The 12,825-nt window shown below is 33.4% G+C and overlaps 2 protein-coding genes across 2 annotated transcripts; both read left to right on the forward strand.

The window, feature by feature from the left end:
- Positions 1-3,652: 3,652 nt before the first annotated feature.
- Positions 3,653-5,676, forward strand: LOC110937547 (AAA-ATPase At2g46620). Its single transcript, XM_022179975.2, has one exon. It carries the CDS (start codon positions 4,071-4,073, stop codon positions 5,502-5,504), a length of 1,434 nt encoding a protein of 477 aa, XP_022035667.1. The 5' UTR covers positions 3,653-4,070; the 3' UTR covers positions 5,505-5,676.
- Positions 5,677-11,577: 5,901 nt separating this feature from the next.
- On the forward strand, positions 11,578-12,592 carry LOC110934040 (glutathione S-transferase T3-like). The gene is made up of 2 exons (XM_022177234.2): positions 11,578-11,737; positions 11,829-12,592. Exons 1-2 carry the CDS (start codon positions 11,623-11,625, stop codon positions 12,590-12,592), a joined length of 879 nt encoding a protein of 292 aa, XP_022032926.2. The 5' UTR covers positions 11,578-11,622.
- Positions 12,593-12,825: the final 233 nt, after the last annotated feature.

Genomic DNA, 12,825 nt, shown 5'->3' on the forward strand with positions numbered 1-12,825 from the left:
GTCGTGTACCCATCGCACGTTAAGAGCCTTTAGTTTTTTAAACTTTCTCTAGTTAAATAAAAAAAAGAAAAAAAATAAAGATGTGTGTGTGTATGCATGTGATTGGTGGAGGTTAGTGAACCTTTCGTCCAATAAGGCTATATGCTATCGAGCAACGCCCCAGCCACCTGGCACGGAGGGCGTCGTGGAGGGGCGGGCGGGGCACCGTTGAAAGGGGCGTGGTGGGGGCGGGAGGCAGGAGAGAGCTCACGGCGTGGAGGAGGGTTTGTGTGGTGGGGTCCATGGGCTCAACCAATCAATCTTTTTTTATTTTTTTTTTAACTTTTTTAGATTTAAATATTATTTTAATAGGGCATGAAAGAGAGGTGAAACCGTAGTAAGTGTTTGTGAAAAAAAGTGAGACGATGATGGTTAGTGAGGTGACAGTTACTTTATGACGTGTACAATAATGTGAAGCGAAATGTTGTGAGACAATAAGAGATAGCCTAAACGCCACAATAATGTGAAGCGAAATGTTGTGAGACAATAAGAGATAGCCTAAACGCCAATATGGCTTGGGCGTGAGTTCCCACCGTTGACCAAAATTTCATAGGTTTGATGATCTTTATTGTCTAGGGGGGCAACACAACAACTAATATATTAGTTGTACCATGATGATGCTATTCAATTTCCATCTGTCCGAAATCAATTCAAGTTATAATTGTGTAGGTTTAACTTTAATTATATTCGCGAACATATTCGTATTGATAATTATTTTTTCGGCAATTTTACTATAATTACTTCACATGACTCCCAAATGTTCATATGATAAAACCTCGGGTGACAAACATCCTTTTAAACTCTGTGTGAAAAGATACATTAGTTAATGTGTCGAAGTAATTTATATTTGAGTTGCTGCCTTGTCACAATATGGAATATTCTATGGCACTTGTATGACAGTGTGCCTTAATGTAAATTGTAAAACCAAATGGACGTTTTAACAACCAAAAGATTATGATGACATCGTCTTAAGTTAACCTGAAACTAAAATAAAACGAAAATACAAAAACTATAAACATGGGTGAAAAAATGAATGGCTTCGAGACGGACCTCGCACCTATAATTTTTTCCTATCTTTATGCCAACAATTTAGAGACGGTGAACCTGAATTTGACGGGTAAACCCAAAACACCAGGTGGACTAGTGATGGAAGAGTTATTCAAGTATGGATCGAGTATATGATTAGTTTAAAAAAATTTTACATGCATGGCATTAGGTGATGGCCGGTTTGAATTACCCAAAACATACATTTCCATGCAACTAATTCACTAGTTTTTGTATTTCTAATTTATTTGTGTAATAATTTTGTATAAATACTAAGAAATGTATGTGAAAATTCTAATAGATAACTTTTAACTAACCAACTAAATAACTAACGTGTATTCTTGATAACCAACGGTAATTGACCAACATATACGCCGATGAGTTTTGGGTCGGATAAAGAATATGGTATTACAACTACGTATGAAACTGAGATTACCGATAACCGTTCTATCGCTATCCTAGCTACCATACATTAAAATCATTAGATTGAAGAAATTAGGGATTTTTTTACATATAAAATAACTTTTGTTTAAGGAAAACCTGAAAAGCCTTTAAGAAAAAAATAATGTAATGTTAACACTAGTATTTTCTATATCATCTATCGTCACATGACCATCCTAATCCACATTAATTATGTCGATTGGAATCCTTTTTCATATGCCAATTCCAAACTAGAATAATAATCTCGTAATATCTTCATACAACAATAAACATTGTTGTATACCATTTTACTTATATAATTACAATGTAAGTTTCACATATTCTTTTATATCCGAATTTCAGTATAACATTCTTTAAAATCGAAAAAATCAATGAAATGTGTAAAGTTATTTGGCGTATTAGTACTTTGACGAATACACACCTTTAATGGAAGTCAACTGAACAATATCATTTGTTTTTTGAATCAAGATCTATCGTTGCTCATGGTTCCTCCGTAATGTCCACATGCTACTCATTCGAGTGGTGATATATATGTGTTACTTACTATTGTCATATCAAGAGGTGTGTTGTGATTATAGATGGTTATCGAATACTCGTTTGTTTGTGTAGAAAAAGGTCTTCTATGAGGTAAACTATACATTTGATAGATGTTATCCATGTTTTGGTCATCTCAAAAGGGTGTAATATATTAGTAAATTGGTTAAAAATAGATACATTGTACATCTCATACACACAATCATTATTACAAAACAACGAGATACATGTCTGGTTCAATGATGTTGGAGCCCTATTAGGATGGTTGTATCGTGTGACCTATCAGGGGCGGATTTACAACCAACTCGAGGGTTCCCATGAACTCGTTCGGTTCATAATGTATAGTGTTAAATTATATAGAAAATTCTGAAGGAACCCTTTAATATTTTATAGAGGAACCTTGTAAACAAATCTATAGATGGTCCAGTGGTAAGTGCGTGCACTTGTTGTACATGAGGTACCATGTTCGAGTCTGATTAAAGCCATTTGTTGCGTTTTTGGCGCTTTTGTTTTATTTATTTATTTAACTAAAAACGATATAGGCCATTAGGGTTTTAGCTGTTCGTCCCTATTGTCGCCCTTTCCTTTCCTGATGACACTCAGACCCAAACACACACACACACTGAATAACCCTCAAAGAACAGACGAAGATGATGCTGTTGATGATGATTTGAGAAGTGGGTGTGGCAGCCATGAATGCTACAAAAACCTCCTAGGTATGTTCTTGCATTTTTTAACTATTATTTCTTTTCTATCAGTTTCTTGCAATCACATTCTTAAATCTTTACGTATGTATTTATGTGGGTTTTTCTGTTTAATCATCAATGTATTGTTTTATAATTTGGCTTTTGTGAGTTGTTTAAAAGGATCTTGTGAAATTGTTTCTTGATGGTTGCTTGCTATCCTCTGTTTGTTCTATTTAATATTTGAAATCTTTTCAGGGGTGTTATTTGTAGCACATTCTTTAATCTTGATTGCTTCTCTTTTATCATCAAATTATGATTTTTATAATCTGGAATCTGTGAACATTGTTTCTTGATGGCTGCTTGCTGACTTCCTTTCCTCTGTTTGTTCTTTAATTTATTGTTAAAAATCTTTTCAGAAAGTTGCAAGACCAACATCATGAATGTAATGCAAAGTTTTTAAAAGATGAAATCTCGTAGAGAACAACTGTAGGTATTTTTTTATTCGAAAAGAGCATTTTGTTTAACGTATTTTTAAATTTATCATGATGATGATTTTTCTATTATTGTATCGTATTTTTATTATGTGATGAAGCTTATCCAACCCGAACTGGCGAACCAACCCGTATTTTTTAAGTTCCGACATATGATATTGGAACATTTAAAAAAGTGAACCCCTTGAAAAAAATTCATGGATCTGCCACTGTGCATGATGCCCGTATGGCGACGTTCCTAACTTAGAGTATGATGAAAGCACAAATAGTGTATAGCTACCAGTTGCATGTTGAGTTCTTGGGATAGAGATCATGAAGTCTTGGGTTCGATTCACACAACGAGGGTTTTTATAGATTTATGGGTTTCCTCTGAAATTAATGTATATGTATTATTTCCAAATAAAGATGGATATAATCGAATAATTCCGCTCGTGGGATAATGATACACTCCAATTTGCCATAAAAAAAGTTACATATGTAAATATAACTAAAATTATTTGGAAATAGAGTATTCTAGTGCCCCACTTAATCCACGTTTCCACTTAAAAATTTCCAAACAATCCCCTAAATTGGATGTTTGCTTACGCATTTAAATTTATATTTTAATTTAATTCCTCTTTAAACTCGTAATTTACGCGGATACCACCGACTTATTCTCCAAACTATATTCTCATTTCCTACTTGTCTTCCCTTTCCTCTGTATAAAATATCTCCGGCCGGCAACCCTTACCCCCGACGATTTCATGCTTCTTCCTCTGCACCACCCCATCCATTCCTGTTCTTTACAAATGGAAATATATCTATAGCTGATCAATTTTCCTATTAACCACTTCTAATGGGGTTTTTCCTGTTACTATTCATTATCCTCTGTTTGTTCGTATCTATTCGGTTATTTTTATACCGAACGACTCTAGTTTACCGGTTAAAAAAATGGGGCCACTGGGTAGAGGATCGAGTTCACGTCCATCAATCGCTTAAAGTTCCTGAACTCGATGAAAACAATCAGGAAAATATATTTTACCGTAAAGTTTATACGTACCTGACTTCTCTTCCAATTGAAGATTCCGATAACACAAACCTCATCTCCGGAAACAAACCAAACGGCGTCGTTCTCCGCCTCGACGATAATCAGACGGTTTTAGACACTTTTCTCGGTTCTAGGGTTTCATGGACAAATAGAGTTGAAGATTGTAAGAAAACGTTTGTGTTGAAGATGAAGAAGAAAGATAAACGAAGGATTTTGCAATCGTATATTCAGCATATTTACAGAGCGGCAGAAGATGTTGAATCAAGAGGTAGTAAAGAGTTGAAGCTGTACATGAATACGACGTCGTTAGTTGATAATAACCGGCGGTGGAGTTCGGTGAGGTTAACGCATCCGGCGACGTTTGAAACGATAGCGATGGATTCAGATCTGAAAAAGAAGGTGAAATCGGATCTAGATTCGTTTCTGAAATCGAAACAGTATTATCACCGGTTAGGTAGAGTTTGGAAGCGAAGTTACCTTCTGTACGGACCTTCCGGTACCGGAAAATCCAGTTTTATTGCAGCGATGGCGAAATATCTCTCGTATGATGTTTACGAAATAGATCTAACAAAAGTTGTAGACGATTCAGATCTGAAAAAACTTCTGTTACAAACTACACGAAAGTCGTTGATCGTAGTCGAAGATCTCGATCGATTTCTCACATCAAATTCAACTTCAACGGCGGTTAGGTTAACGTTAACAGGTGTGTTGAACTTTATGGACGGACTGTTAAACTCGTGTTGCGGTGATGAGAAGCTCATGATTTTCACGGTGAATTCAAAGGATAAAATCGATTCATCGATTTTGCGTCCAGGAAGAATAGACGTACATATATATTTCCCTATGTGCACCTTCAATTCATTCAAAACTCTAGCGAACAACTGTTTAGGTATAAAGGAACACAAATTGTTTCCACAAGTGGAAGAGATATTACAAACCGGTTCGACGATCAGTCCAGCGGAGATGAGCGAGCTCATGATCTCGAACCGTGGATCGCCGGGACGAGCGTTGAAGTCGGTGATTACAGCGTTGCAGATCAACGGTGAGGCTAGGATGTCGTCATCAACGGTTGAGGATACGTCATCACCGGCGGAAAGTTCGAACGTGTTTGTTATGGATGGTAACTGTAGCGTGCCGGTTGTGAAAGAGATTCAGAAGCTTTACGGTTTGTTGAGGATGAAAAGCAGTAAGAAGATTGGACCGTCGGATCAAGATTCCGGGTCCGTTGAACGGTCACGATGATGGTGATAATGATTAGGATAGTTTTTTAAGGTCCCGCTTTTTTATTGTTTTTTTTTTTTATTTGGATTTTTAAGTGTTTTGGTTTTATTTTGATATGGAAATGTAGGCAGTATCACAAAGTTTTGTGATTCTTCTTCAATTAATTGGGTATAGAAAGAATATCTTTTGTATATAAGATGTACTAGATTATAACCCTGTGTATTACACGGTTCGTATAAATATAAATTTATATACTAAGTAATAAAAAATGTATCTTAAAAAAACACGTGTATTATAAAGAGCTGAATAAATATAATGTTATTAGTTAACAGATACAATTATCAAGATATGTATTCAAAAAATGAACTTTGATATACTATTTATGTATTATAATTTATTTATTTATTATTATGTTAGAAACATGTGTATTACACGAGGTCAATCCAAAAAAATATTAGATGCTTATTATTTAATAAGCAGAAAAAATAAAAGAAACAGTTGAGAAAATAAATTTATAATAATATTAAATAAAAAATTGTAATATTAAATAACAGTTTAACTAAATTTAATAATAAAAACATAATTTTTCATACTTATCCTAATTATCGTCCTACAAATAAACTAAAAAAAAATTTTACGGAAAAGAAGTAAATACAAAGAATATATATATTATTATTAATATTAATTCAACGTTGAAAAAAATCTTTATTTATCTAAATCAGATTTAGTTAAATTATTTTTTAATATCATTATTATTTAATAGAAGAGAGAAATTAAGAATTATGGCGAGAAACGCTAAATTAACTAAATTTAACTGAATAATAAAAATAAAAATTTATATACTTATCCTAATTATGTTCTATGAACAAATTAAAAAAAAAAACTTATATCTTCTATGCAGAAGAAGTAATTAGAAAAAATATATATTATTATTAATATTAATTCAAAGTTGAAAACAAATCTTTATTTTTATCTAAATTGGATTTAGTTTAATTATTTTTAATAATATTATTAGTTAATAGAAGGGAGAAATTGGAAAATAATGTGAGAAATCAGCAGAAGAGAATGACATCTGTCAAAAAAAAAATTTTTATTTATTAGTATAGAAAGATTCGATCTTGTACAATTAGATGATTACATAGATGTACAGTTGTATGATTTCATAGTTGTGGACTTGTGGTATGCATTATGATTAAAACAATGTGCATAAGTGTGTAGACGGTTTTCGAAGGATATACTTTTTTCGGTTGGTATGTACAATAAGTATTTCAAGGGATACTTTTTTATCTATGTAGGTTCGTAAAGTCAGATATTTTTTATATATGTAGGTTCGTAAAGTCCATTATTTGGTATATAGAATATATACTGAGTTTAGATTCATATAATGTATAATTTAAATATAACTAGTGTTAAGTCCCCCGCGTTGCGGCGGAGGCATAAACTTTGTCAAGTAGCACTAATGCTACACAACTACCAGTAAAAACGGAAAAGCTCACAAAAACAAAATAAACAAAAAGGAAAAAATAATACCGAACGAAAAGCATATGTAAATCGTTGAACCACGCATGCCTGTTGCGGCATTTTAATGCGAAGAAATTAGACTAAAACATAAAAATAAAAAAGAAAAACTAAGTCGCAAAATTAGACCATGCACGTTGCGGCAAACCTATCAAACAGGAAAAAATAGACGCGTTATGACGGTCCTGTCAAACGGGCAAAAAAATAGACGAAAATGTTGAAACCCACACGCACATTGCGGCGTGTTCACTCGCAAAATTAGAACGAAACGTAAAACGAAAAGTTTACAAAAGATAAAAAATATGGGGATCAAAGTTTAAAATAAAAACATGTTGAGTTAAATTGCAAAATGAAAATTTTTAGGTTAAAAAAAACAAAAAGGTTAAAGTGTAAAAAAATGAAACCTTTGGATTAGAAACAAAAACTCAATTTTTTTTAGAAACTCCTCATGCTTATTGTACAACTTTATAAAACACCAACATGTTCCTAATTTATAATATGGTTATAAAATATTTGGTATATAGAATAGATATTGAGTTTTGATTCATATATAGTATAGATTAAAATATAGTAAAATAACATGATAAAAGTTTAATATCTTTAGGTTTATGTAACATAAAGCTGTGAACATTGATGTTCATCAAAAAGTCCACATTTACACAAACATGATAAAAGTTTAATATTTTTTGGTTTATGTATAACATCAAGCTGTGAACACTTATACTCATCAAAAAGTGGACATTTACACACTCACATGTTGATTTATATCGAAAGCTATTTATTCTTTCGTAAAATTGATAATGATCCTTCAAAGATTTGATTGACAATATCTTTTAAGGAATGTATTCATATGCTTATTCTTTTAGTGGGTGTGCTAAAGATATAGTTTACGGTATCTTTTAAAGATTGAATTCGCATAGCGGTTTTCTTTTGTGGTGCCACCTGCTTTTTATTAATGGTATTTTTTTAAAAGGCGTCATTTCGTTGGAACATGACTAACTAGGAAGAAACTAAAGCATTATAAAAAAAAATAATAATAAGTTAAATGTCATTTTAGTTTCTGTGGTTTGAGTCATTTTGCCGGTTTGATCTAAAAGGTTTGAAAATTGACTTTTAACTTATACAAATATATATATACATAATATGATACGAATTTGAAAATTTTGGTAGAGAGGCATTATTGGGGTTATGAGGTAGTAGGTTTGATTTTGGGGTACAATTCTGGCAACTTTACCAACACTAGTCATGAATGATAAATACTCATGACAATGATGACTGACCAAACGGAGATGGTAGGTAGGTATGCCCAACCACAAACTAAATATCCTCCTTCACCATCAATTCAAAAGAGTAAGGTAACCTTTTTTTTTTTAACAATTAAGGGACCTCACTTAACCAAACCCAAAAGAAGCAAAAAAAACAATTGAATAAACTGTTTAAATATTTATTAGTTTGAATTAACCCAACTGTATCATAGGATAAATACAATTAAGATATTGAATGTGTAGTATTAGCATCCCATGCCAAGGACCCATTATGCTCCTCGAAACAACTTCATATGATCTCACTCCGGAATATATAGTCGTTGAGTCAAATAAACTATTGATGATTTTAATATTATTAAGTCGTTTTAGTAATTGGATTTACTTAATAAAACATCGATAAAAGTTAGACAGTGTGGCGTACACGCTTTTTCGAGAATAATGTGATTTCTAGCACCAACGAGCCTGGTGGTTCAACTTCAAGGGGGCATCTCCCCTTACTGGGGTTCAGGGTAGTTTCTTTGGTGGCGTCGAGAGCATATCTGATATCCCCGTATGGATGTTGCATTCCGGTTAGTATGGAAACAAATGTGTTACCTTGTTAAAAAGCTTTTTGGAATTACTTCGGATTTAAAGGTTTAATGGAAAATTGCATGGAAATTGATATTTAAGGGGAGCTTGGACAATTGATAATTTGTTGAGTTACTGCTGTTATAACTTAAATACTTATCAACAGTTTTAACCGTCAATTGACACACTTTTTCACAAAGAACTATGATATTTCAACTAAACATAGTCATAAAATAAATCATCCTTAGACGCTATACGCAAAACCAAAACTCTTGTAACAACTTAAGACTTTAAAACTAAGAAAAAAAATATATTCAAAAATTTTATTGCCGGCAATATGGAAACAAATAACAATGTCATATCGTTTACACCGGAATTGATAAACAAAGAGTTTGTCGTCACTCAACAAAAATATATTGAAATTCTCGTATCTCGTCAACCAAATTTAGAGTTTGAACTTGAAAAAGTCAGCAAAACATGCTATAAGCTATTAAGTTGAAAATTGAGGCCTTTGGCTTTAACTTTTAATAATTCAAAGTCAACAGTTGATATATGTGGACAAAATGGTTTTCAATTGCATATGATATAATCGCCGTTTAAAGTCAAGCCTCAAGCCTACAATTCAATAAGCCTTATCCTCGTGACTTTCTAAATGGAATGTTATTGGTTGAATTCTTTTCTAAAACAAATTTTATTTTTAATTAAGCAGATTGTCCGAATGATTTTAGAGGACTTAAATGAAATATAAAGTATTGTCCTTTAAATTCGTTTAAAAAAACATTCATCTAAGAATATAAACTAAAATCAACGTAAGTTATAATGATATAGCAATTCGTTGGTAGCAGACAAATAAGAATTAAAAACGATAATGATAGCTCTAATTAAAAGATTATACAATCAATACCCAATATGTTGATGTATGCACTTATAAGCATATTAGCTAGAGTTTTTAATTAAAAAGCGGGCCTTTTTCTAATAGAAAATTGGTTTTGAAATTGAACCTTTTTCTAATAGAAAATTGGTTTTATTTTGTGATTAGTGCCTTAACACACATACTATATATAATAACTTGCTAAAAACGGAGACCTTTATTTTTTGGTGGCCCTAGGCCTGTGCCTAAGTTGGAAAGCCTAGAGGTCCGACCCTGTGATTAAGTCAGGGGTTTCTCAGTTGTGGTTTTCCCTTTGAAAAGGTGGGTCGGGTTACACTTTCTGTTATTCGGACGGAAAGGTGATTAATTTACCTAAGTGATACTGGGAGGCCGAGCCTTTGTTGTTAGAAACAGCTAATATTTTTAGGGCAAATGTCAAAAAAAAAAAAAAAAAAAAAACACTTTCTATTTTTTCTCATAAAAGACCTTCCACTTTTTTTTTTTTTTACACATTAAAAACCAACATACTTTTTTTGTCTCCTAAAAGTCTCTAAACAACTTTTTTCAAATAAAAGTCCCCCCAAATGTTAAATTCAAACAAAATTGTGAATATTTTTTTTACCTGTTAATATCACTTTAGAAAAGAATTAATATGAATTAATATTTTAAATTGAATATATGACAAACCAAAGCATGTTCAATGTTTGCCTTTTGTTTTTCATTTTAAATTCAATAATTGATAACAATAAATATTATTTGGAAAACAATATGATAATTCACGATTGTGGATGACATAACTCAAAATAAAATAAAATAACAAACATGTAAAACGGTATGTATAAATTTAAAGTCATTAAAAATATAACATAATTTGTCAAATAATGTTTTCCTATTTCATCTAATCATAATTTAGAGATTTTTTTTTGTTAAAGTTTAAAATTTATGGGACTTGTATCATACAAGAGTAGAAAGTATGTTGTTTTTTTATGTATAGAAATGGTTTGGAGAATTTTATAAGACTAAAAAGAAAGTATATTGGGTTTTTTATGTGTAAAAAAAGTGAAGGGACTTTTGTGATACAAAATAAAAAAGTATATTTAGTTTTTAAGTAAAAAAAAAAGTGGGAGAACTTTTATGAGAAAAATCAGATATGTTGATTTTTTATGGCATTTGCCCATATTTTTACATATAAATAAATTGTATATTATTTGTTAATAATCAATATTGAAATTGATAAAATTTCTTTAGACTTGAAGGTATGGGGGCCGGCTTGGCCCGGCTTGGCCCGGCGCCGGACCCCCACACCGCCCCCTGGCCCGGCTTCCATCACAAACGGCCACCCACCGCCGGGTGTGCCGCTCCTCTTTTCAAAAAAAGGACCGTTGATTAACGGCTATTTTAATAAAAAAAAAATTCAATTTCTTTTTAAATAAATACCATAATCCCAATCCATTTTTATACCATTTTCTCTCATTCTACTCCCATTCTTCTCCATTTCTCATCCTTTTTTATAAAAATACTCTATATTTTTTATACCATTCTCTCCCAAACATGAATCCATTCAATCCATTCAACCCAAACAACCCCAACCCAAACAACCCCAACCCGAATAATCCCAATCCGAACCAACCTAATTTTTTTCGAGTCCCGCTTACACTCCGACTATGGATCCTTCGTGGGGGGCTTCGCAATTTCCGTTTTCGGGTTTCCAACAAACACCCAACGCCTTCTCACAAATGTCTCAACTACAACAAGTTCAACAATATCAAGCGCTCCAACAAATCATGCAACGCAACACGTTTGAACAACTCCAATCGCAAGCGCAACCCCCGGTTCAAGTTGAAGATGATGATGAAGAAGTCGTCCCCGAATCACCACCGCAAGAGCTCACGCGCAAAAAAAGAAGGGGAAGGGAAAGATGGTTGAACCCGAAACCGCGCAAAAACCGAGAGCAAAGGGGAGGCAATGGACGAAAGTAGAAGAGGAGGCGCTAGCTATGGCGTATGCTAAGGCCTCTACTTGCCCGATAGTCGGTATAATTTTTTTTATTTTTATTTTCGGTTTGCTATTTTTTTATGAAATTTAATTTTTTTTTTTACTAATGCACTATTTTTTAAATTTTAGGAAACAACCAATCGGGTAGTAGTTTTTGGAAGAAGACAACGGATAGGTTTAACGCGATTATGGAGCATGGGGAGGCTCGTGATGTCGAATCCGTCTCGGGCAAGTGGCGAAAAATGATCAAGGTCGTCAACGCCTTTAATCAAATTTATAACCAAATTTACCTTTCTCCTCCAAGCGGGAGTAACGAGCAAGATATTCTTAACCTTGCTATCGCCAAGTGGGACTCCCAAAATTCAACGCCTTTCCCGCACTTCCGAGCATGGAACGTTATAAGGAAAGAACAAAAATGGAAGCCGGTTCCAAATGAGGTCGCAACGGCCAAACGCACTAAAACTTCCAAGTCCGGAAGCTATAGTGCGGGAGGCTCCACCGCTCGATGTCAAATCGACATAAACGACGACCCGGAAGATGACGAGGATGTGTTGCCCGTTCACGAGTCGGAACGTCCCCCCGGGAGGGACAAAGCAAAAAAAGAAGCGGCCGGAAAGCGAAAAGTGTCCGGCTCGAGTGGAGGTGGCGGCTCGAGTGGAGGTAGGGGCGAGAAGGCATCGTCAAAAATGGACGACTTGATAAACGAATTCCGTTCGTTCAAAGAGTTCGCGACCGAAAAGTATACTCACAAGAAAACCGTGTCGTCCGACTATGCTCGAGCGGAAGATTTTAGGATTATGCGGTTGGATCTCGACTCGGTTCCGGAGGATGAACGCGAGGTTTATCGGAGGATGAAGGAAGAGGTGAAAAAAAATGGACGTCGTAGGTTTTAGGAAACGTAATTTTTTTTATTTTTTATTTTCGGTTTCTTTTTTTTTTTTTAGGAAACGTAATATTTTTATTTTTTTATTTTCGGTTTCTTTTTTTTTTAGGGAATGTAATTTTTTTTTATGTTATGAAATGAAATTATTTATGTTGTTTTATGTGGTGTTTTTTAAATTTTATAAAGTTTTTATTAACTTGGTTATTAAATTAAACAATATGAAATTATAAAATAATGAGGTGG

The sequence above is a fragment of the Helianthus annuus genome, chromosome 4 (assembly GCF_002127325.2).
Source record: "Helianthus annuus cultivar XRQ/B chromosome 4, HanXRQr2.0-SUNRISE, whole genome shotgun sequence".
Lineage (NCBI taxonomy): Eukaryota > Viridiplantae > Streptophyta > Magnoliopsida > Asterales > Asteraceae > Helianthus > Helianthus annuus.

Excerpts from the sequence above, each read along its gene's own strand:
- LOC110937547 (XM_022179975.2), top strand. The coding sequence starts at position 4,071 with ATGGGGTTTTTCCTGTTACTATTCATTATCCTCTGTTTGTTCGTATCT.
- LOC110934040 (XM_022177234.2), top strand. The coding sequence starts at position 11,623 with ATGGTTGAACCCGAAACCGCGCAAAAACCGAGAGCAAAGGGGAGGCAA. Across the intron at positions 11,738-11,828 it reads CTCTACTTGCCCGATAGTCG|GAAACAACCAATCGGGTAGT; the intron begins GTATAATTTTTT and ends TTTAAATTTTAG.